Source organism: Sus scrofa, chromosome 13, assembly GCF_000003025.6.
Source record: "Sus scrofa isolate TJ Tabasco breed Duroc chromosome 13, Sscrofa11.1, whole genome shotgun sequence".
NCBI lineage: Eukaryota > Metazoa > Chordata > Mammalia > Artiodactyla > Suidae > Sus > Sus scrofa.
Window position 1 is genome coordinate 3991762 of NC_010455.5, and position 24682 is coordinate 4016443.

General features: G+C 42.3%; 1 protein-coding gene across 2 annotated transcripts in view; it reads left to right on the forward strand.

Moving 5' to 3' along the window:
• The window catches only part of PLCL2 (phospholipase C like 2), a 209345-nt gene continuing 185131 nt past the window's right edge, over positions 469-24682 (forward strand). Inside the window, exons 1-2 of one of the 2 annotated variants that reach the window (XM_021069677.1) lie at positions 469-567; positions 936-1480. In XM_021069677.1, the coding sequence (XP_020925336.1) occupies positions 1151-1480 (330 nt within the window). In that variant the 5' untranslated portion in view covers positions 469-567; positions 936-1150. Of the gene's footprint in view, positions 568-638; positions 760-935; positions 1481-24682 lie in introns of those variants that run through there. The other variant, XM_021069678.1, reaches the window with a different exon arrangement.

Genomic DNA, 24682 nt, shown 5'->3' on the forward strand with positions numbered 1-24682 from the left:
GCATCCTTGCAACCAGTTGAATCAGTTGAAACATTCACATTTCAGGAGCTCAAAGGAACGGAATTGATTTCTGTATGTGAAGTGTCTGACCCAAGGGGTAAGCCCAGAGGGGAACGTCCAGAGGGTCTTCTCCCGAACTGGGCAGAAATGGAACGAGTCCCGCGTGAGGGGCGGAGTAGGGGGGCGCTCAGCGGCCGAGCTCCGAGCTCTAGACTTTCGTGCGGCCCCGCGGCCTGCGCGGTCGTTGCCCCTCGGGGCGCTGGCGGGTGATTGGCAGTTGCCGCAGCTCTAGGGGGACTGGGGGACCTCCGGGACCCGCGGCCCCTTCCCGTCGCGGTCCTCTGGGCGGTGAGGTTCCCGCGGCCCGATGAGCCGGTCGGGCGGGAGCAGCCGCGACGGCGGCCACCTCGGGCGGGAGTCCGGCGGCTCGCGGTGGGTCGGAGCGGCGGGGAGGGTCCCTGCGGCCTGTAGGGGGCAGCGCCGAGCCCGGGAGGAGACGGCCGCGGCGGGGTGGGCGAGTCTCCGCCGCCCTGCCCGCGGTGCGCTTCCCTGGAGCCGCCGGCCCAGGTGGGGTCCTGGGGAGACGTGGTGGGCCCGGCGCGCGACGGCCTTCGGGAAGTTGGGGTCCGGGGAGACCCCACCGTCGCCGCCGCGCGCCCGGGGCCGAGAGAGTCTGGGGAGGCTCCTCCGCGTGGCCGAGGCGCTTCTGGGAGCCTGCCGCTTCCCCGAACCCGAGGGGGCCGCCCCGGTGCCCGCGCGGTGGGTGCCCCGAGCCCCGGGGTGGGCGCCCGGTTCTCCGGGGTGGGGCCTCGCGCCCCGGCCGCGCGGGGTTTGTGGCGCCCGCGGCGGCGCGTGTGCCGGGCGTGTTTCCGTCCCGGGTGCCGGGCGCCGGGCCCCGCCGCCGTGCTGACTGTGTCTCTCTTCTCCCCCTGCAGGAATCTTCCGATAATCCTGCCGCCGCGACTCTAACCGTGCGCGAGGCGAGCTCGAAACCAACAGCACATCTAAATTTAAAAAAAAAAAAAAAAAGCGGAAGAAGCGGCCGAGGCGGCGGCGGGAGGAGGAGAGGAGGAGGGGCCGCGCGGCCCGAGGCGGCGGGGACGCGGGGACGCGGGGACGCGGCTTTGTGCTGGCGGGTCGCGGGGCGCCCATGGCGGAGTGCGGCCGGGGGGGCGCCGCCGGCGGGGCCCTGCCCACCTCCCCGAGCCCGGCCCTCGGGGCCAAGGGCGCCCTGAAAGCCGGGGCCGGGGAAGGTGGCGGCGGTGGCGGCGGGCTCCACGGCCACGGGCGGGCGCGCTATGACAGCGCCGGGGTTTCCAACGGAGACTGCAGCCTCGGCGTGTCCGGGGACGAAGCCCGAGCCAGCCCAGCCAGGGGCCCCCGAGGCGCCGCGCTCGCTCCAACCCCCGGCCCGGCCGCCTGCCCCCTCCCCCGGGAGAGCAAGCCGGGCGGCCTGCCCCGGAGGAGCAGCATCATCAAGGTAGGTGGGAGAGGGGCACCCTCCGCCCGCCCCGCGCCGTCCACGGGGGCTCTTCCTGAGGGGAGTGCTGGTGTCAGGAGAGGGTTGTACCAGGAGCCCCTGCTGACGGGAGCTAGGGATGCACTGGTGCTTGGGGTGGTTGAGCAGGGATTGGGTGCATATGGCATTTGGGAAGAATGGAGAGGTGGTCCCGAATGTGCAGGGGAGCTGTGCTCAGACATCTCCCGTGCAACTTAGGGCTGTCACCTCTCCCAGGATTGGCCTGAAATGATGGCCTGTACCTGCTGGGCAGGGCACGTTCTCCTGGGGTAACCTAGGCTGGTAACAGACTCCTTGTAAGGTTTCTATTGTATGTTAAAGACAGTGATTACGTGAAAACATTTTCTTAAAAATCCCAGGCAGCAAACAGATTATTTAATAGTTTTCTCCCCCCACTCTGCCTATGGCCGCTTCTTGGTAGCAGTTAGACTCAGAGGACACAAAAATCCCTGGTCACTCAACCACTCGGAGAAATGGAGTATGTTTTTGAACGCAGATGCAGATTTTGGCTTTCTTAGGGTCAAAAGCGCGGAGACATTACAGTCCTGCACGGTTTAATTTTTTCTTGCTACAGTAGGCAGGCCTCCAGTTCTGTGGAAGTTCTTTTGGGCAGTTTGCTTGGTTTTGATATCTTTTGCCTGGTGTTGTTTAGCAGGAGGAAGTCAGCGATTGTTTTGTGCATAATAAACTCTTCAAGTACTATTAGGAACTCCTGAGTTTGGGTGGCTTCATTCTAATAGTACATTTTGGTCTGCAGTGTATACATATTTCTCCTGACATGAAGTGAGAAAAAAAAAAGTTAATTAGCTAAGAAGCGCAGAGCCTTGGGTAGGACTAGCTCCTTCTGCTCAAGTTTGGAGCAAATATGGAAACGTTGCTTTCTGAAAATTGAGAGGTCACCAGGACAGTGAGCAGCAAAGCACCTTGACAGGGCTGCACCCACCCTTCCTGTGGTGAGTAATTGGTGGGAGAGGCAGGCAGAACGGGCCACAGTGAAGAGAGTTGGCAGTGTTGGTATTTGAAATTTAATTGGACCTAGAGAAACCTTCAGAGCCCATGTAAGTGATGGTGTTATCAGTTTCTGCAGTTATCTAGTGAAATATACCACCTTGCTACTCTATGTAACAGGCAGTTGTGAAACTGCTTTTCGCTTTGTCATTTGTTTGCCCAGTCTATACATGGGCAAGGGCACAAATGAAGGGCTTGAAGATCAATTGTATTAACTATTCACAGCAGGCGTTTAGAGCGTAAGGAAAGCAAAGTATATTTTTGCTGCATACCTAGCTTTTGGGGACTTATATTTTCTTTTACTCTGTAGCTCATGTTGCCATGGAGGTCACTTTCAACTGTGTGTGGTTATCAATCCCATTGACAGAGTCATGTGTCATATCTGTTTTTATTGGTTACCAGATATATGTGGTGATTTTGCGTGGTGGTGTTAAGTCAGACATGAAAATTCCAGAGAAGATACAAACTTACCACATTTTAACTCCTCTCGCTCAATTTTTTCCAGGGCCTGGTTTTGCACATTAAAAAAAAAAAAAAAAAAAAAAAATTCAAACTTTGTTGGTGTCTGTAATGGGGCTCACAGTGTAACTTATTTAATTACAACAGCAACTGTTTTAATTTTGCATTCATGGGAGATTAGGAAGAAGTATGGTTTGCCAGCATTTCTGATATGTGTAATTGAGAACTTGTTGGTAGATAGCATTTCTTCACTGAACATTCTAGAAGCACATGGGGAAATGATTAATTGTTAAGAAATCCCTGTTTTTTTTGTTTTTGTTTTTTGTGGGTTTTTTTTGCTTTGCTTTTTAGGGCCATACGGAGGTTTCCAGGCTAGGGGTCAAATTGGAGCTATAGCTGCCAGCCTACACCACAGGCACAGCCACACCAGATCTGAGCGGCATCTTCAACCTATATACACCACAGCTCACGGCAACACTGGATCCTTAACCCACTGAGCAAGGTCAGGGATTGAACATGCGGATTCTTTTCCGCTGCGCCACAAGGGGAACTCCAGAAATTCCTGGAATTTTAAAACTTTCCCAGATACCGTTGTCATTTTTCTTCTTCTAACGAAGGCAGTTCTGATTCCTTGTCCGCAGTCGTATTCCTGGACAGACATTGTAAAGGTTCAGTAGAGTGCTTCCTGAATGAATAGAGAAATGGTGAGAAAGTTCCTGCTCTCTCTAGGTTATCTTAATTTCTCAAGTGGTTGTTTGGGGTTTATCAGTCTTGTATCTTGTTTATTGTCTTATACTCCTAAGATGACTGGACTCCTTTTTCTTGCCTGTTTTCAATTTGCATTTTCTTAAACAGCCTTTAAAACTATGGAAACAGTGTTGAAAGTTGATCAAGCCTGGAATCTTGGGAAGGCATATGCTATATTTAAATAGGTAATTACTCGGTACTTACTCCCTTTCAGTTGTCGCCTTGAAGGATCAAGATTTTAGAAATTTAGTGTGGCATTTTCTAAAGACATGACAGCGTCAAGCTAATAGCCTAATAGAATAAAGACATCTTTTTCTTTAATATCACATTTCATAAAACAGCGAATAGCGCACAGATATTTTTATCACATGAATGGCAGAATTGCATTTCATTTCTGTTAAAAAATAATAAACAGCTTAACAGGAGCCCACGTGAAAACAATGCTGACATCTTTCTTTGGTTTCCTTGTGTTCTTTGTGAGTAAAGGGGTAAATGCAGTCAAGTGATGGAAGAGTGGAGGCGGGAGGAGATTAGTGAGTAAGGTGGTAATTGAGGGCTTGAGGGAATGTCAGGAAGAGAGGGAGCTCGCTAAGAAACAGAGGCCAGTGTTTCTGGGGTCATTAGTTGAAATGTTGGCTCTGCCTGTTTCCCAGCTTCCATCTTCATTAAGTCTTGACCTTTCTCTTCCTTGGGGATCCCCAAATCCGGGAGAGAAGCAACAGCCAAAATGGGCTAAAGAGTGTGTGAGGAGGGGGAATACTGCTGAGGTGCATGGCACATGTAGAAATCCACTGTAGGTTGACCAGAATTATATTCCTTATTTAAAATTATTTCTTTGGAACTCCATCTGTTTTGTAAATATGGTGTTGAGTAAGAAATTGTTGTAAAACTACATTTTCTGCCAAGCTAGATGCACAGATCCATACTAAAAGAGCTCCTTGGTTATGGTAACAAGTGTCGATGGAAATTCAGAGTGAGCAGCCTTGTAGGACTTTTTAAAGTACCTTGTGAAGATAAGTGAATCATGAAACTCATCATCAGAATTTTTTGCTTTTCCTTAGCTTGTTGAAAATAATGTTACTCTCTGAGATTATTTGCAAAGGCCTTTTACTAGATTTTTTAGGGGAGAAGCTGTTGTATCTGTCATCTTAAGTAATCTAGTAAATGAAAACATCACTTTCATTTTCTCTTTCCATATTTCATTTCATCACACTATTCAATACAACCCACACTTTATTTTGAAACAGTTAATGTGGTTAATTGTTCAAATGGCGTTCATTTTCTACAAGCAGCTCAATCCTTTAATTCAAAAGCTTGGTCTAAATATATGAAGTAGCATTTTAAGCCTTCAATTTCTTTGTAATTTTTTGAAATAAGCAAAGTTAAAATGACTTAGTTTTGATGGTTTACTTTATTCAAAACTAATTAAATATTTTGGTTCATACTTTAGAAGCTGTTGTATAATTTGCTAAAGTAAAAGTCACCCTTGTTGGTGTCTAGTTTTATGGAATTTGCCAAATGCACATAGTTGTGTGATTACCGTCACAACCAAGATCCAGAACAGTTCTACCACCTCAAAAAATTCTCCTAGCCCCTTTGTAGCCTTCCCTGCCTCCTATCCCCAGACCATGGCAACTATTGATCTTGGATATTTTAAAAAATAAGTTGGAAATATAGCCATTGTACTGTCTTGGTATTTAAAAGTAATAACAGCAGCCACTGTTTCTTAGGCATTTAGTAGGTGCAAAACACATACAATGTGTTGAACATGGTTCTGTGACTTGGTCCTACACCAACCATTTGCACTGAAGAAAACCAGAGTTCAAAGAGGTTAACCGGGTTGCCCAGGGTGCTGGAGCTGGTGGTTGTACCCCACTTGGGTATGGCTGCACTCCCCTGCGACCCCCTTACACCAGCAGTAATTTTTTTGTGTAATTAAGGTAGCACTGGTGGTTTAGAATACCAGATTTGATTTTCCCCTTTAAATGTAGGTGATACGGAAGGGGAAAAAGGCATCTCAATTTCTCCTGGCAGAATAAGTTGACGGATAATATAGCCAGGCAGCTGTTTAGTCACCTGTTACGGCTGCTTGACTAAAGCTTCCAGCTTCACAGGGACCAAAGGTTTGACCTTGCCCAAGGTGGCAGCAGTTAGTTTTCTTAATAGCACTATCGTCCTTGTTATAGTATCACAGTGCGTAGGAGAAACACCTTTACTAACTTTACGGCAACGCAGATCCTTGTGTCTTGATGCTGAGCACCCCAGCGTAGGGAGCAAGGAAGATTTTCATATCTATTATGCATATTTAAATAAAATAATTAAAATGTACATGTGGATATTACGGTTTAAATAAACTAGACTCTTTGCAGGCCAAAGCTGGCTGTATTTATCAGTTCTGCACAGAAAGTAAGCACTTGGTAACCATTTTCTGAATTTTATCTTAGGAATAATACCTGCATTTGACTTCAGACTTTTTTTAGAATGAGTAGGGGGTGGGGAGGAGACAACTGCAGGCCCTGCAAACTTGTGGGCGTGTCATGAATATTCAACAGACAGTAACCGCATCACAAAGTGAATTTGTCTGCACAGACCAGCAGCCTGGATCATTTAGGTCAGAAAAATCTGATGGCCAATCAGCAACTCCCCACGTTGTAGGATGCCTTTGAGGCCACACTAGATAACTGCTGAAAGGCGGGTGCAGGGCCTCCGGTCTCAGATACTCACAGAGCTTTTGCCACAATTCAGAGTTCAGTTGCAAAATCATCCGGAGTGTTTGTTCATTCTCATCACCTAAAAGTTGCCTGCCCCTTTTGCTTCTTCCCTTGCTTGTCTTCCTATCTCCCCTCCAAACAGTTATGCTTGACTTGTGGTGGTGTTTTTCACCAGGTCCTAGTCGGCAACTGACAGGAAATTGTTTATTTTTTTTAATTTGCTGATCTTGGCCTCTCAAGTTATTTTCTTAGAGTGCTCTCTCCCATAATCTGTTCAGTTCCTTTTATAGTTCTGTGTGCGCTGCAAGGGGTCTAAATGAGACTGTTCTTTTTTTCTTTTGCTTTTGCTTTTTTTAATGCTTAAGTTCCCCATGCCTTAGTATTCAGCAAAATAGGGCAGTGCAGTCTAAATGCAGGTATAGATGAGGTATGAACATTCACATTTTCTCTTCAGACACTATTTTATACATGTGTGTCCAAGAATAGATGCTGTGTTCCTTATCAGTACTAAATTTTGGCTGTTGTTACTTGCTCCCCTCCCAGATCTCTGGATTAGTTTAGTTACTTTTTATTTTATATCAGTGGAATCTGTAGTACAGGGGATATTCAAATATTTTTACCACTGGGCCACAGGGTCTAAAACCATACAAGCTGCCTGGCCAACGTTTTCTGCTGATGTTAATGGTAAATTGAGAGGGTTATATATACCGGGCGTGGTTGTTAGTAGTGACTCAGATAAGTCCCCCCTCCCCCCGCCCCCGGGGAGGGTGTTCAGTAGTACCTATTTTTCTTGTGTCAGAATAATTCCATAGCTTTAGGGGTCTCAGAGTATATAATTACCTATATTGAACTTTAGTGACAGTTGTGTGAGTAGGCCAGTCTGCTGGCAGAATGCTTGGCACTGACCTGTTTTCAAGGGCCAGAGGAGGGCAGGTGGCAGGTCCTGCCGGCCTCTAGTGCTTGGTCACATGGCAGAGGAAATTAGGTGAAATGTTCTAGCTAATAATTGCAGCTGGGCTATGCAGGCAGACCGACTTCTATTGGGCTTCACTTTCTTGTGCTTCGCAGATGGTGTGTTTTTAATAAGTTGAAGGTTCGTGGCAACCTTGTGTTGAACCAATCTATTGGTGTCATTTTTCCAGCATCATTTGCTCACTTGATGTCTCTGTGTCGTATTTTGGTAATTCTCACACTATTTCAAAAATATGTCATGTTTGTGATGGTGATCTGTGATCACTGATCTTCGATGTTAACTATCGTTATCGTTTTGGGGCACCCCAAATTGTTCCCGTATCAGATGGTGGTGAACTTAATCCATAAATGTTATGTGTGTCTTGACTGCTCTTTCACGTTCCTGGGTCTCCCTATTCCCTGAGACCCAACAGTATTGAAATTAGGCCAATTAATAGCCATAGTCCTATAATGACCTATGAGTGCTCGAGTGAAAGGAAGAGTCAAACACCTCTCACTTTAAATTAAAAGCTAGAAATGGTTAAGCTTAGTGAGGAAGGTATGTCAAAAGCCAAGATAGATCTCTTGTGCTAAACAATTAGCTAACTTTTTTTTTTTTTTTTTTGGTCTTTTGTCTTTTTGTTGTTGTTGTTGTTGTTGTTGTTGTTGTTGCTATTTCTTGGGCCGCTCCCGCGGCATATCGCGGCATATGGAGGTTCCCAGGCTAGGGGTTGAATTGGAGCTGTAGCCACCAGCCTACGCCAGAGCCACAGCAACGCGGGATCCGAGCCGCGTCTGCAACCTACACTACAGCTCACAGCAACGCCGGATTGTTAACCCACTGAGCAAGGCCGGGGATCGAACCCGCAACCTCATGGTTCCTAGTCGGATTCGTTAACCACTGCGCCACGACGGGAACTCCTAGCTAACTTTTTAATGCAAGGAAAGTTCTTGAAGGAAATTAAAAGTGCTACTCCAGTAAACACATGGATATAAGAGAGCAAAACAGCCTTTTTGCTGCTATGGGGACAGCTTTAGTGGTCTGCACAGAAAATCAAACCAGCCACCACATCCCAGGCCTCATCCAGAGCAAGGTCCAAACTCTCTTCCATTCTTTGAAGGCTGAGAGAGGTGAGAAGGCTGCAGAAAAAAAGTTTGAAGCTGGCAGAGATTGGTTCGTAAGGTTTAAGGAAAGAAACCATCTCTGCAACGTAAATATGCAAGGTGAAACAGCAAGTGCTTATTTGGAAGCTGCAGCAAGTTATCCAGAGATCTAGCTAGGATCATTCGTTAAGTTGGCTATATTATATAACAGATTTTCAATGTCGACAACAGCCCTCTATTAGAAGAAGACACCATGTAGGACTTAACATAGCTATAGAGGAGAAGTCAGTCCCTGGCTTCAGAGCCTCACGGGCCAGGCTGACTCTTGTTAGAGGCTAATGCAGTTGAAGCCAAGGCTGATGAAGTTGAAGCCAATGCTGATTTGCCATTCCTAAAATCCTAGGAACCTTAAGAATTATGCTAAGTCTACCCTGCCTGTGCCTTATAAAGAGAACAGCAAAACTTGGATGACAGCTCATCTGTTGACAACATGGTTTGCTGAATATTTTAAGCCTACTCTTGAGACATCTTGCTCAGAAGAAAAGATTCCTTTCAAGATGACTGCTCATTGACAATGCACCTGGTCCCCCAAGAGCTCTGATGGAGATGTACAGTGAGATTCATCTTGTTTCTATACACTTGCTAACACAACATCCATTCTACAGCTCATGGATCAAGGAGTGATTTTGACTTTCAAGCCTTATATTTAAGAAACACATTTCATAGGGCTATAGCTGCCATAAATTGTGATTCCTCTGATGTGTCTGAGCAAAGTCAACTGAAAACCTTCTGGAAAGTGTTCACATTTCTAGATGCCATAAGGAGTATTTGTGATTTCTTGGAAAGAGGTCACTATATCAACATTACAGGAGTTTGGAAGAAGTTGATTCCAACCCTCATGGATGACTTGGAGGGGTTTAAGGCTTCAGTGGAAGGTGTGGTGGAAATAGCAAGAGAACTAGAATCAGAAGTGGACTCTTAAGATGTGACTGAATTTCTGCCATCTCATGAGAAAAGTTGAATGGATGAGGAGTTGCTTCTTATGAGTGAGCAAAGAGAGTGGTTTCTTGACATAGAATCTATTCCTGGTGAAGACGTGCAGGTTGTTGAAATGACAACAAAGGATTTAGAATACTACATAAACTTAGTTGATAAGGCAGTGGCAGAGTTTGAGAGGACTGATTTCATTTGTGAAAGAAGTTCTGCTGTGGGTAAAATGCTGTCAAACAGCATTGTCTGCTGCAGTGAGATTGTTCATAAAAGGAAGAGTTAATTGATATGGCAAGCTTCGTTGTCTTATTTTAAGAAATTGCCACAGCCACCTCAGCCTTCAGCAACCACCACCCTAATCAACACCGAGGAAGACCTTCTAACGGCAAAAAGATTATGACCTGCTGAAGGCTCAGATGATGGTTAGCCTTTTTTTTTTTAACCAAAAAAGAATTTTAAAATTAAGGTATGTAGATTGTTTTTTTAAGACACAATGACTCTTGGAGTTCCCGTTGTGGCTCAGTGGTTAACAAATCCGACTAGGAACCATGGGGTTGCGGGTTCAATCCCTGGCCGTGCTCAGTGGGTTGAAGATCCAGCGTTGCCGTGAGCTGTGGTGTGAGTCACGGACGCAGCTTGGATCCCGTGTTGCTGTAGCTCTGGTGTAGGCTGGTGGCTACAGCTCCAATTAGACCCCTAGTCTGGGAGCCTCCACATACCGCGGGTGCGGCCCTGGAAAAGGCAAAAAAGACAAAAAAGACAAAAAAAAAGACACAATGACTCTTTATTGCGGTGATATTTACTTTATTGAGGTGGTCTGAAACAAACCCTCAATATCTCTGAGGTATGCTTGTACCCTGGGGTCTGTCCTTGGACACAGATGGCATGTCTGGATTATTCAGGAGGCATAATACTGGCAGGAAAACTAGAAGGTGTGAAGTTTGGTCCTTGGATCAGATTTAGGCTCTCTTTCTTCTTTCCAGTTGGCCTTGGGCAAGGTATATAAGTCCGTGTGTCATTACCCCACCTCTAAAACAGAGATAACGCAGTCCCCCTTATAGTGTTGCTGTGGAGATTAAATGAGCTGATGGGTGTGGAATATTCAGAAGTGTGTGGCCTGTAATAAACACTCCATAAGCAGTACCTAATTTCTCCAATTTTTAGCTTCTTTTATTTAGAGTTTATCCTGAGACGGGCAGACAGTAGTGCCTAGTTTGCCTCTCTGATTTTTAGTTTCTTTTATTTAGAATTGATCCTGAGATGGGCAGACTTATTTAGCCTCATTCAAGTTAGAGGTCACTAACACTGTCACCCCTATTTTGAAAGTTTAATCTTTTGAAATACAGAGAATGTACCCAGATAAATTTCTCAGATTTATCCTGAAGATGCTTCAGGACTGACTTTTGTGTCGGTGCCTTCTAAATTGGGTATGTCAGTGTAAGCACGTGTATATATACACAGCCCCACTTAAATAATCAGAGTACTGAGCATAAGTTTTATTGAGCCTAACAAACATCCATATGTCTTATGGCCTAGGATAGTCCAGATTTATTACACCTTTCATCCTGACAAAATTAGTAACAGTGCCTCTTTCCACTCTCAAAGGTTTCCTAAGCTTGGATGGTAAATAAGATGGTTGCTTCATTTAAGTGGAATCCAGTAATTTGGTTGGTTCCAGAATTTGTTCTGCAAGATGTTAATATAAATTATCTGTTCTTTTTGTGGCCCTAAAACAAGAGTAGACCTTTGAAATTTTCTTTTGATTTGTGTTCTGCTATCAGACTTTAAGAAGTATGGCAAGAGAGCTTTATTGTTTGTTAAGGCATTTAATCTCTTTTCTCGTATTTGGTTAACTGTCATCTTTATTTTTAAGGAACTAAATTACTTAAACTTTGTCATTTTTAAAAATTGAAGTATTGTTGATTCACAATGTCGTGTTAGTTTCAGGTGCACAGCAAAGTGACTCAGTTTTCCAGATTCTTTTTCAGGTTCTTTTCCCTTATAGGTTACTGCAGAATACCGAGTAGAGTTCTCTGTGCTATGCATTTGGTCCTTGCTGATTATCTATTTATATATGGTAGTGTGTATATGTTAATCCTAAACCCCTAATGTATCATTATTAATATTATATTGTCAAAAGATATTTGTTGGAAGTGCTGTAGAATTAATAAAAAAGGAAATACATAAGGAATGTAGAGTACTAACAAGCAGAATTTTACAAGTAGGATCTTTAATCAGCATATTTTTTCATATAATGTTAGAAATGGTACCTTCCTTTGCCACTCAAGGATTGGGCAAAGACAAGGTCCTAGGAAGTGCTTTCTATGCATCATCTCACGCAAGTTCCCCTATAGCCTGCGAGGAGTCATTGTCATTCTCATTTTATAGACAAGGAAACCTGTTCAAGATGGGGAAATTTGCAGGCAGGGTCACACACAGCTTGTGCAGGGCCCAGCTGGTACCCAGACCAGTCTGATGGACTTGCAGGCGCAGGCCACACTCTGCCCTCCTCCATCACCCTCTTCCCCCTTCATCTTCTATAATGTGTCCTTTGACTTTTTCCTTTTCTTCCTACTTTCCCACGCCGTCCCTGTTCACAGATCCTAGCAGTTTCTATTGGTCCCAAAATAGATAGCTGATTTTTTAATTAGGAAAGTTTGACCTCTTGTGGCCGACTCTTGGGATGAAGTCAACATGTAGCTAATCAATAAAAAGCTATAACCATCATCCTGTCCACCACAACGAGTTATGTATGAGCTGCAAACCAGGTTTTGTTCTCTCGGCTCTCCTTTGATGGATTTAAGAGCTTTTCAGGAAGGAGTCCTTTTCCATTTTTGTTTCTTTTAAACAAAATGTGATTTACAGTTATAACTCTTTAGGGTCTTGGAAGGTAAAGCAGATAATAGTAACAATTTGTTTTTAAGTGAGCTTTCTCTGATGACATCTATCCCTATTATTATTTTGGAATTGTCACATAATTTTAAAATTATAGAATACGTGTATGCCTTCCACACATTACTCTGAACTCAGTATTCAGGTGTCTTCTCAGAGTATGGTAAATATACTGATTTGGAAATAGGAGATGTTACTGCTCCAGAAACTAAGCAGCTGGATTTAAAAGTCATTAATAATGTAGATTCGTGGGATTTTTAGAAGGGAAAGAGATCATGTAAAAGTCTTGTAGCTAGAGATACACAAGGCCATACTGATTAGTACATTTAGCTCCTAGCTATGGTTGAGTTCATTTATTTGCATATTAGCATAACAGAATTGGAAAAAAATTGTTATGTAATACTGCAGTACGTGAGTATTAATAGAACAAGATGTGGTCTTCCAAACAGCTATTTTTGAGAATTTGTTTTTTTGCTATAGATAGCTGCATGTGTGCACATGCTACACTTGTGCATGCATGTACTCTGAAGACTCTGTTTATAAATAGTAAAGATTAAGAGCAAACCAAATAATGGAGTGGTGGTTGGCACAAATCCTGTCTCGTGAGAGACTGATGGGTAGCAGGTGTCTGCTCTCTAAATTGAAAATGCCCAGGAAGGGGTAGCCTGTTTTTTATGAGCGTTGCTGATGAAGCTTCTGTTGCTCTTGACCAATTAGCGTGGCCACAGAGGGATAAGTGACCTCGTTTGCAGCTACCATTAGAATCACAAGCTGTATGACTTTCTCCATATGGTTTCCTGCTACTCTTTATTTTTCATCTTCCTCCTAAGCTCTGATATCCTGTGGGCATAAGTAGATACAATTTTTCAAATAGTTAAAATGATTTAATGTTCATTTGTGAAAGAAAAGCAGCAAGTTGCTTAGATTTTTATTTCTATTAATGCATGCTGAAAAGATTGTAGTAAATACCAATAGAATTATTCAGCGGTTTTCATATTGCAACTAATAGAATGCCTGATGTAATATGGGTTTTAAAGATATATTTATGTTTCATGGAGTTTCTGGTGGTTTGTTGAAACAGAGCTATATGTTCTTTCATGGCTTTCTCTGCTCTATGTATATGCCCATTGATGTTTTTCTATATATTAAAATAGCACCGGGAGTAGAATTGCCGTCATAGGATGTACGTATATTCAGCTTTAATAGATGTTATCATGTGGTCTTCCTAACTGGTTAAACCAATTGACACACCTGCCAGGTTATATGAGTTCCAGGTGCTTTAAATACTTCCTAACACTTGGCATTGTCAGTAGGTTTTGTTTGTTTTAAAATTGTATCTGTGATAATTATGTAATGGTATCTACTATGGCTTTTAGGTTGACTTTCCCTGATGACGAATGATGTTGAGCCCCTGTTCATACATTTTCTTGGCCATTAAGATATTCTCCTTGAAAAATGATGATTCAAGTCTTTTGCCCACTTGAAAAATTTGGGTTTTGTATTAAAAAAAAATGGTTTGTAGGACTTCTTCTTTTTTTTTTTTTAATTTTATTTTCCCACTGTACAGCAAGGGGGTCAGGTTATCCTTAGATGTATACATTACAATTACAGTTTTTCCCCCACCATTTCTTCTGTTGCAACATGAGTATCTAGACATAGTTCTCAATGCTATTCAGCGGGATCTCCTTGTAAATCTATTCTAGGTTGTGTCTGATAAGCCCAAGCTCCCGATCCCTCCCACTCCCTCCCCCTCCCATCAGGCAACCACAAGTCTCTTCTCCAAGTCCATGATTTTCTCTTTTGAGGAGATGTTCATTTGTGCTGGATATTAGATTCCAGTTATAAGTGGTATCATATGGTATTTGTCTTTGTCTTTCTGGCTCATTTCACTCAGTATGAGATTCTCTAGTTCCATCCATGTTGCTGCAAATGGCATGATGTCATTCTTTTTTATGGCTGAGTAGTATTCCATTGTGTATATATACCACATCTTCCGAATCCAATCATCTGTCGATGGACATTTGGATTGTTTCCATGTCCTGGCTATTGTGAATAGTGCTGCAATGAACATGCAGGTGCATGTGTCTCTTTTAAGTAGAGCTTTGTCCGGATAGATGCCCAAGAGTGGGATTGCAGGGTCATATGGAAGTTCTATGTATAGATTTCTAAGGTATCTCCAAACTGTTCTCCATAGTGGCTGTACCAGTTTACATTCCACTTCTTTACATTTTCTAGATATGTCTTTTGTGTGATATGTATATTGACAATTTCTTCTCCTAGTATGTGACTTGTCTTTTCACTGTCCTAAAGGATATCTCTTAAGGCATAATCATTTTTAATTTTAGTAAAATCCAACTCATCAGCATTTTCTTTTATAGTTGTCATTTTTGTGTACTGTTTAAGATAGCTTTACTTAGCTTAAGACCAAGAAGATATTAATTTATTTAACTTCTAAAACCTTTACTTTTCGCATGTACGTCTATCCTCTGAAACTCATTTTTGTGTATGTTATGAGGTAGAATGTCAAGATTTTTCTTTCTAGGAATTCCCTGGTGGCTTAGTGGGTTATGGTTTGGCATTGTCACTGCTGTGCTACAGGTTTAATTCCCCTGGGAACTTCTTTATGCTGTAGGCATCCCCCTACCCCCACAAATGATTTTTCTTTTCTATGTAAATATCCAGTTAATTAATTCAGTACCATTTATTTGAAAATATCATTTTCCCCTCTTGCACCACATCAGCTCTTTGTAATGTATCATGTGACTTTTACATGTGTAGTTTGTTCTGGAGTCTGTTTTGTTACATCAGTCGATTTGTCTATTCTGGTGTTCATACCACACTGTCTTACTAGGTTTAGTCCGTTTGTGTAACAAAAGATAAGTACAAGAATGTTTGTAGCACCATTAACAGGAATAGCACCAATCTAGAAACAACCCACATGCTCATCTTAGAAGCATATTATACGATGGGGATACTGTAAAGAAAAAATACAGCTAGGAAGAACAGAAAGAGCAGAACAGAAAGACTGCTACATGTACTGCTCTCTTCTTTCAAGATAATATTGAGGGAAAGAAACCAGACACAAAAGAATGCGTATTATATGATTCCATTTATAAAAAATTCCAAAGCAGACAAATGGACTGTGGTGGTAGATGTCAAAATAGTGCTCTTATTTGAGGCTCAGGACTGGGAGGCAGCACCCAGGGGGCTTCTGGGTGTCAGTGGTTTTTGGTTGCAGGATCTGAGGGTGGTTCTTAGAGTAGGCATTGAACTGTACATACTCCTGATTTTTCTGGATGTATATCATACTTCAGTAAATAAGTCGAGGAAGGACTGGCGCTCACCTTCTCTCATAAAAGCAAGAAAGTAAAACCAACTGCTGAACAACCTTCAACCAAATAGTTTGCAAACTATCAAAAAAGATTTCCTACTCCAAAAGCAAAGGGGAAGCCACATTGAGATGGGAGGAGGGGCAATTATGCAATAATTATAATTATAATTATGCGATATAAGCAACCCCATACTTGCCAGGTGGGTGGCCCACAGACTAGAAAGTAACTGTATCACAGAGGCTCACCCATGGGAGTGGGAGTTCTGAGCCCCACATCAGGTTCCCATGCCTGGGGATCTGGCATTGAGAGGAAGAGCCCCTGGAGCATTGGGTGTTAAGGGCAAGCTGGGCTTATGTGCAGGAGCTCCATGAGACTAGGGGGAATGGAGACTCCTTTCTTGAAAGGTGCACATAGGCTTTCAAGTGCACTGGTTCCCAGGGCAAAGCAGAGACTCCATAGGAATATGGGTCACACCTGACTGCAGTTTTTGGAGGATCTCCTGGGAAAAAAGGGGGTGATTGTGGGACATTGTGGGGGAAGGACATTTGAGGCAAACAATATTGGAGGCAAAGGTCTTGGGAACAACCATCAGCATGTGTCCCTCTAGAGGTGGCTAATTTGGAAAAATCTGGCCCCACTCATCAGAGCTGAGAAGCCCCAGACCAAACAACAAACTAAGCAGAATCAGCCCTACCCATCAGCAAACAGGCTGTCTAAAGACCCCCCCCCCCCAGGCACACAGTTGCCTCTTATTACACCCAGAGACAAAGCCTCACCCACCAGAGGAATATGAATCAGCTCCACTTACCAGTGGGCAGGCACCAGTCCCTCCCATCAGGAAGCCTGCAGCAAGCCTCCATGCCAACCTCAGCCACAGGGGGGCTGATATCAGAAGCAAGAGAGGCCACAACACTATTGTCTGCAAAAAAGAGGCCACACCAAAAATCTACACAAAATGAAAAGACAGAGAATTATGACTCAGATAAGGGAACAAGGAAAAAAAAAACAAGAAAAACAGCTAAGTGATCTGGAAATTGCCAACCTCTGTGAAAAAAACTTTAGACTAATGATAGTAAAGATGATTTGCGATCTTGGAAATAAACTGGAGGCAAAGATTGATAAATTACCAAAAACATTGAGCAAAGAAATAGGATATTTAAGTTTAAGAAAGCAGAGATACAAAATACAATAACTGAAATAAAAGATTCACTAGAAGGAACCAACAGCAGAATACGGGAGGCAGAAGAACAAGTAAGTGAGGTGGAAGACAGACTAGTGGAAATCACTGATGTGGAACAGAAAAGACAAAAGAGATTGAGAAGAAATGAAGACAGTCTAAGACAATGTTAAATGCTCAAACATCCATATTTTAAGGGTGCCGGAAGGAGAAGAGCAAGAGAAAGGGCCAGAGAAAATATTTGAAGAGATAGTAGCCGAAAACTTCCCTAACATGGGAAAGGAATCATTCACTCAAATCCAGGAAGCACAACACGTACCATATAAAATAAACCCAAGAAGGAACACCCTGAAACACATATTAATCAAACTGACTAAAATTAAAGACAAAGAGAAAATATTGAAAGCAGTTAGGGAAAAAGAAACAAATACAAGGGAACCCTGATAAGGTTATTTGCTGATTTTTTTCAACAGAAACTCTGCAGACCAGATGGGAGTGGCATGATATCCTAAAGTGATGAAAGGAAATAACCTCCAACTAAGATTACTCTACCCAGCAAGGCTCTCATTCAGATTTGAAGGAGGAATCAAAGCTTTACAGACAACAAAAGCTAAGAGAATTCAGCACCACTAAATCAGCTTTACAGCAAATACTAAAGGAACTTCTCTAGGTGGAAAAGGAAAGACTGCAACGAGGAACACAAATATTAAAAATGACAAGACTCACTGGTAAGGCAAACATATAGTAAAAGTAGGAAATCATCTGCATACAAATATGCTACCAAACCAGAAATTGTGAGAAGAGGAGGGTACAAATGCCGGATACTGGCGATACACTTGCAATTAAGAGACCAAAAACATAAAACAATCTTGTATGTATGTAGACTCCTATATCAAAACTTTATGGTAACCGCAAACCCAAAGTCTACAATAAATAAACACACAAATAAGAAAAAGCAATCCAAACATAACACTAAAGATAGTCATCAAACCACAAGAGAAGAGAACATGAGAAGAAGGGAATTAAAAAGACCAACAAAAAGAAATCCAAAGCAATTAATAAAATGGCAATAAGAACATACCTATCAATAATTACCTTAAATGTAAATGGATGAAATGCCCCAACCAAAAGACAGAGACTGGCTGAATGGATACAAAAACAAGACCCATGTATATGCTGTCTTCAGGAGACCCACTTCAGTTCTAGAGGTACATATAAATGGAAAGTGAGAGAATGGAAGAAAATAGTCCATGCATATGGAAATCAAAAGAAAGCTGGAGTAGCAAGACTCATATCAGACAAAATAGACCTTAAAATAAAGAATATTATAAGGGACAAAGGAGGGCATTACATAATGATCAAAGGATCAATCTAAGAAGAAGATATAATAGTTGTAATATAGGATCCAACATAGATCACCTTAATATATAAGGCAACTGCTAACAACCTTAAGAGAAGAAATTGACAGTAACACAATAATAGCAGGGGACTTTAACATACCACTTACAGCAATGGACAGATCATCTGGACAGAAAATCTGCAAGGAAACACAGGCCTTAACTTACATTAGATCAAATAGACTTAATAGACGTTTGTAGACCATTCCTTCCAAAAGCAGCAGAGTATACATTTTTCTCAAGTGCACGTGGAACATTCTCTAGGATAGATCACATTCTGGGCCACAGATCAAGCCTTGGTAACTTTAAGAAAATTGAAATCATATCAATCATCTTTTCTGATCACAGTCCTATATGACTGGAAATCAACAACAACAACAAAAAAAAGACTGCGAAAAACACAACCATGTGGAGACTAAACAACATCCTGCTAAACAACCAGTGGATCGCTGAAGAAATCAAAGAGGAAATTAAATACCTAGAAGCAAATGACAACAAAGAAAAAATACTCCAAAACCTATGGGGTGCAGCAAAAGCAGTTCTAAGGGGGAAGTTTATAGCAATACAAGCCTACCTCAGGAAACAAGAAGCTCAAATAAACAACCTAACTTTACACCTAAGGCAACTAGAGAGAAAAGAACAGCCAAGACCTAAAGTTAGCAGAAGGAAAGAAATCATAAAGATCAGAGCAGAAATCAAAGAAATAGAAACAAAATAAACCATAGAAATGATCAATGAAACTAAAAGCTGGTTCTTTGAAAAGAACAACAGAATTGATAAACCCTTAGCCAGACTCATCAAACAAAAAAGAGAGAAGACTTAAATCAATAAAATTAGAAATGATGGAGTTCCCGTTGTGGCTCAGTGGATAACAAACCTGACTAGGAACCATGAGGTTGTGGGTTCCATCCCTGACCTTGCTCAGTGGGTTAAGGATCCGGCATTGCCATGAACTGTGGTGTAGATCGCAGAGGCAGCTCAGATTCTGTGTTGCTGTGGCTCTGGGTAGGCCGCGGCTACAGCTCAGATTAGAGCCCTAGCCTGGGAACCTCCATATGCTGTGGGAGCAGTCCTAGAAAAGGCAAAAAGACAAAAAAAAAAAAGTAAAAAAATTAAAAATAAAATAAAATTAGAAATGATAAAGGAGAAGTTATGGTGGACATCACAGAAATACACCGGATCATAAGAGACTACTGCATGCAACTACATGCCAATAAAATGGACAACCTGGAAGAAATGGACAAATTCTTAGAAAAGTGCAATCTTCCAAGAGTAAACCAAGATTAAATAGAAAAGATGAATGGACCAGTCACAAATACTGAGATGGAACTGTGATTAAAAAATTTCCAAAAAACAAAGTCCAGGATCGGATGGCTTCACAGGCAAATTCTATCAAACATTTAAAGAAGAGCCAACACCTGTCCTTCTGAAACTATTCCAAAAAATTGCAGAGAAAGGAACACTCCCAAACTCATTCTATGAGGCCACCATCACCCTGATACCAAAAGCAGACAAAGATACTACACACAAAAAAAGAAAATTACAGGCCAGTATCACTGATGAACATAGATGCAAAAATCCCCAACAACATTCTAGCAAACTGAATCTAGCAATACAGTAAAAGGATTGTACACAATAATCAAGTAGGATTTATCTCAGGGATGCAAGGATTTTTCAATATTTGAAAATCAATCAGTGTGATACAACACATTAACAAACTGAAGAATAAAAACCATATGATCTTCTCAATAGCTTCAGGAAAAGCTTTTGACAAAATCTAACACCCATTTCTGATAAAAACCCTCCTGAAAGTGGGCATAGAGAGAAACTATCTCAACATCATAAAGGCCATATATGACAAACCCACAGCTAACATCATTCTCAATGGTGAAAACTTGAAAGACTTTCCACTAAGATCAGGAACGAGACAAAGCTATTTGCTCTTGCCACTACTATTCAACATAATTTTGGAAGTCCTGGCCATAGCAATGAGAGAAAGAAAAAAAAGAAGAAATAAAAAGAATCCACAGTGGAAAGGAAAAAGTAAAACTGTCACTGTTTGCAGATGATGTGATACTATACATAGAAAATCCTAAAAACACTACTGGAAAGCTGTTGGAGCTCATCAGTGAATTTAGTAAAATTGCAAAATACAAAATTAATACATAGAAATTGACTGCATTTCTATATACTAACAATGAAAGATCAGAAAGAGAGAAATAATCCTATTTACCATCACATCAAAAATAATAAAATACCTAGGAATAAACCTACCTACAGAGACAAAAGACCTGCACTCTGAAAACTAGAAGACACTGAGGAAAGAAATCAAAGATGACACAAACAGATGGAAAGACATACCATGTTCTTGGATTGGAAGAATCAGTATTATCAAAATGACTATACTACCCAAGGCAATCTACAGATTCAGGGTAATCCCTATCAAATTAACAAGGGCATTTTTCACAAAACGATGACAAAATATTTTAAAGTTTGTTTAGAAGCACAAAAGACCAGAATAGCCACAGCCATCCTGAGAAAGAAAAACGGAGCTGGAGGAATCAGGCTCCCAGACCTCAGACTATACTATCCAAAGCTATAGCCATCAAAACAGTATAGTATTGGAGTTCCCATTGTGGCTTGGCTGAAACGAATCCGACTAGGACCCACAAGGTTGCGGGTTCGATCCCTGGCCTTGCTCAGTGGGTTAAGGATCTGGCATTGCCGTGAGTTGTGGTGTAGGTCACAGACACGGCTTAGATCTGGTGTTGCTGTGGTTGTGGTATAGGCCAGCAGCTGTAGCTCCGACTGGACCCCTAGCCTGGGAACCTCCATATGCCATGGGTGTGTCCCTAAAAAGCCAAAAGCCAAAGCAAAACAAAGCAAACAAAGAACAAAAACCACATTATAGTATTGGCACAAAAGCAGAAATATAGATCACTGGAACAGTATAGAAAGCACAGAAATAAACCCATGCACCTACAGTCAACTAATCTATGACAAAGGAGGCAAGAATATACAATGGAGGAAAGACAGCCCCTTCAATAACTTGGTGCTGGGAAAACTGGACAGCTACACGTAAAAGAATGAAATCAGAATACTACCTAACACTGTGCACAAAAATAAACTCAAAATGGATTAAAGGCCTAAATATAAGACCAGATATTATACAACTCTTAGAGGAAAACATGGGCCTAACACTGACATAAACCATAGCAGTACCTTCTCAGATCCACCTCCTAGAGCAATGACAATAAAAACCAAAATAAACAAATGGGATCTAATTAAACTTAAACGTTTTTGCACAGCAAAAGAAACCCTAAACAAAACCAAAAGACAGCCCACAGAATGAAGTGACTGGCAAGGGATTAATCTCTAAAATATATAAACATCTCCTGCAGCTCAATACCAAAAAACCAAACCACTCTATCTAAAACTGGGCAGAAGATCTATACAGGCAATTTCCAGAGAAGACATACAGATGGCCACAAATCACATGAAAAAATGTTCAACATCACTAATTATTAGATAAATACAAATCAAAACTACTATTAGGTACCACCTTACACAGCCAGAACAGCCATCCTCAAAAAGCCTGCAAATAGTAAAGGCTGGAGAGGGTGTGGAGAAAAGGGAACCATCTTACACTATTGGTGGAAATGGTAAGTTGGTGCAACCACTATGGAAAACAGTACGGAGATTCCTAAAAAATCTAAAAATAGAATTACCATATGATCTAGCAGTCCCACTCCTGGGCATCTATCCAGAGAAAATCATGACTCAAAAAGATACATGTACTCTAATGTTCATTGCAGCACTATATACAATAGCCAAGACATGGAAGCAACCTAAATGTCTGTCAGCAGAGAAGTGCGTAAAGAAGATGTGGTACATATACACAATGGAATATTACTCAGCCATAAAAAGGAATGAAATAATGGCATTTGCAGCAACATGGATGGACCTAGAAATTATCGTGCTAAGTGAAGTTAGACAGTGAGACACGAGACATCATATGCTATCACTTATATGTGGAATCTAAAATAAGGATACAATGAACTTATTTGCAGAACAGAAACTGACTCACAGACTTTAAAAAATTTATGATTACCAAAGGAGACAGGTGGGGGAGGAGGGATGGAAATTTTGTAAAATTAGGTTGTGATGATGGTTGTACAACTCTAAATGTGATAAAATTCATTGAGTTAAAAAAGTAAACAGCAGAATAAATACATAAGTTGATTTACACAACTGTTAAAATTAATCAAATTCAGATACTTAATGGGCTGCTTTACTTTGCACTGTTTAGGACAGCGTCTTTCATAGTTTGCTGCTGTCCTTTGATCAATGTGTAAAGTATGTTTTTGTTACAGTGGGTGGGTTTTGCTGCGTCAAGACCTGATAGAGGCCTGAGCTGTATGATGGTGTGGAGGGTGGGTGACAGGGGCAGGGGGGAGGCTGGCTGGAATAGCAAAAGGGTGTTTTCCTGGGCCAGGCCTTGGGGGCAAAGCTGACACTGTGGTGAAGGTCGTGTTGGTCTCTGGCATCGTCTTACTCTTTTGTGATCACTGGGAGTTTTGACAATTTGTTTGGTGTAGTTTTGAGCCTTTGCATCCCTTCAGGTGTGCTAGAAAGTGTGCCGCTTATACAAAACTTGAGAACCACTCCTTTTTGGAGCACCTCGTCTCTGCAAGACAGTTTTCTAGATGGCACTTTTGGTCTCAGTGAACAGACAGAAACCTATTATCCAGGTTTTTAGACAAAAGCAAGAGTTTTTGGTTGACCACTGAAAAGCAGTCTACCTGAGATCCCAGGTGAGCAGCAGACTTTGGGCTGTACTGAGCATATCTCATGCCATGGAAACATTCCTTCAGGTGGGGAAAAGCTGGACCTTCACATGGGTCACACTGAAAATTTTAGGACATGCTACAATTACCTGGATTCTAAAACATACTACTATGCAGATCCACTCCAGTCCAATCAATTCAGAATTTCTGGGGTTTTCCTAAGGCGCCGGGGGAGATTTTTTAGAGAGAAGCCAGGGTTGAGAATAACTGAAACCTTTCTCCTGTGTTAGCTGTGAGATAGTTTAGCTCTGTTAGATATGAGAGAACAAGCAGCCCCAGAATCCTGCAGGTGACAGGTGGTCCTGTGGCTGGTGGGGTGCAGGGCCTGGGATTCAGCCTTCAGCTGTCTCAGTGGAAGCTCTCCTTAAGCAGTTGAGTTGCTCTTTCTCTGAGGCGATATACATAATGCTAAGGATGCTCCCCTTCATCAAGTCAGATCTGGAGAAACGAACTTATGTGTGAAAATGATGGGCTGCCTTGTGTGCTAATCATTGCACCGTAAGAATGTAGTTTTTGATTCAAATACAGGAGTATGTTGCATAAGTACCAAAAAGGCCCTGGGTTTGTTACTTGGAGCCTTAATCCACCTGATTGATCATCCCTGCGTAGCCACTGTTTCCTGGTCCATCCCGGCCCTTTTCCATCCCTTACAAGAGAAGGGACATCTGGGCACCCAGGACATTCTGCATCATGGAAAAGAGCCTCTGCCTGGAAGAAGAGCCTTCTTTTTTGAAAGAACTAATTTGAGTGGAGCATGAGCACCATTTCAGGAAGAAGTTGAGCACATTTCAGACTCTGCTGAAATGAGCCCTTCTGTTTCCTTCAACCACCTTCAGGTGGTGACGCTCTTTACTCGTGGAAGATTATACATCGACACTTGAAGACAGGTGTCTCTTTGTCTGGGTAACCTACTCTTTGAGGACAAGGGCAATCTGGTGAGGCCCTTGGTGGTGGCCAGCAGTCTGGGTGGGGGTGTCTTGGCCTGTGGATGAAGATCCATTTTCCTCTTGCCACCCGGATCCTGGTGGTCAGGAGGAATAACTGCTGAACTCCCAAAGCCTTGGTAAAATGTATTTCGTTGCCTGCAGAGCAGTGACACGAAAACATTCATGTTGCAAACTCATGGTCTTTGTGACTTGGTATGTGCACTTTCTCTAGAAGCTGACCATTGTTATTCAAGCGTATCTTTTTATGTTAGTTTTTTTCCTTTCCAAAGTAATACGAGTGGTTATTCCAGAAGAGAAGCTCGTGTCTCCTTGTCCCAGGTGGGCCCTGAGGGAGAGAAGTGGTGGTGGGAAGGCTGTGTCTTTGGAGACCCCCATCTCTAGAGGCTGGATCATCTGGCAACTGATAAGTGTTCTCGAACCTTCCTGCCTGTGGTTGGGACCTGCTTACTCATACATAGTTAATATACCTCTAATGGCAGTTTTATACACTTATTTGTAAATGGGAAGCAGAGTGGAAATGAACTTTAACATCCTTTGGGGGAGAAAGTCTGCAATCTTTTTGTAAAAATGTAATACTCAATATTTACCAAAAAAAGAATTG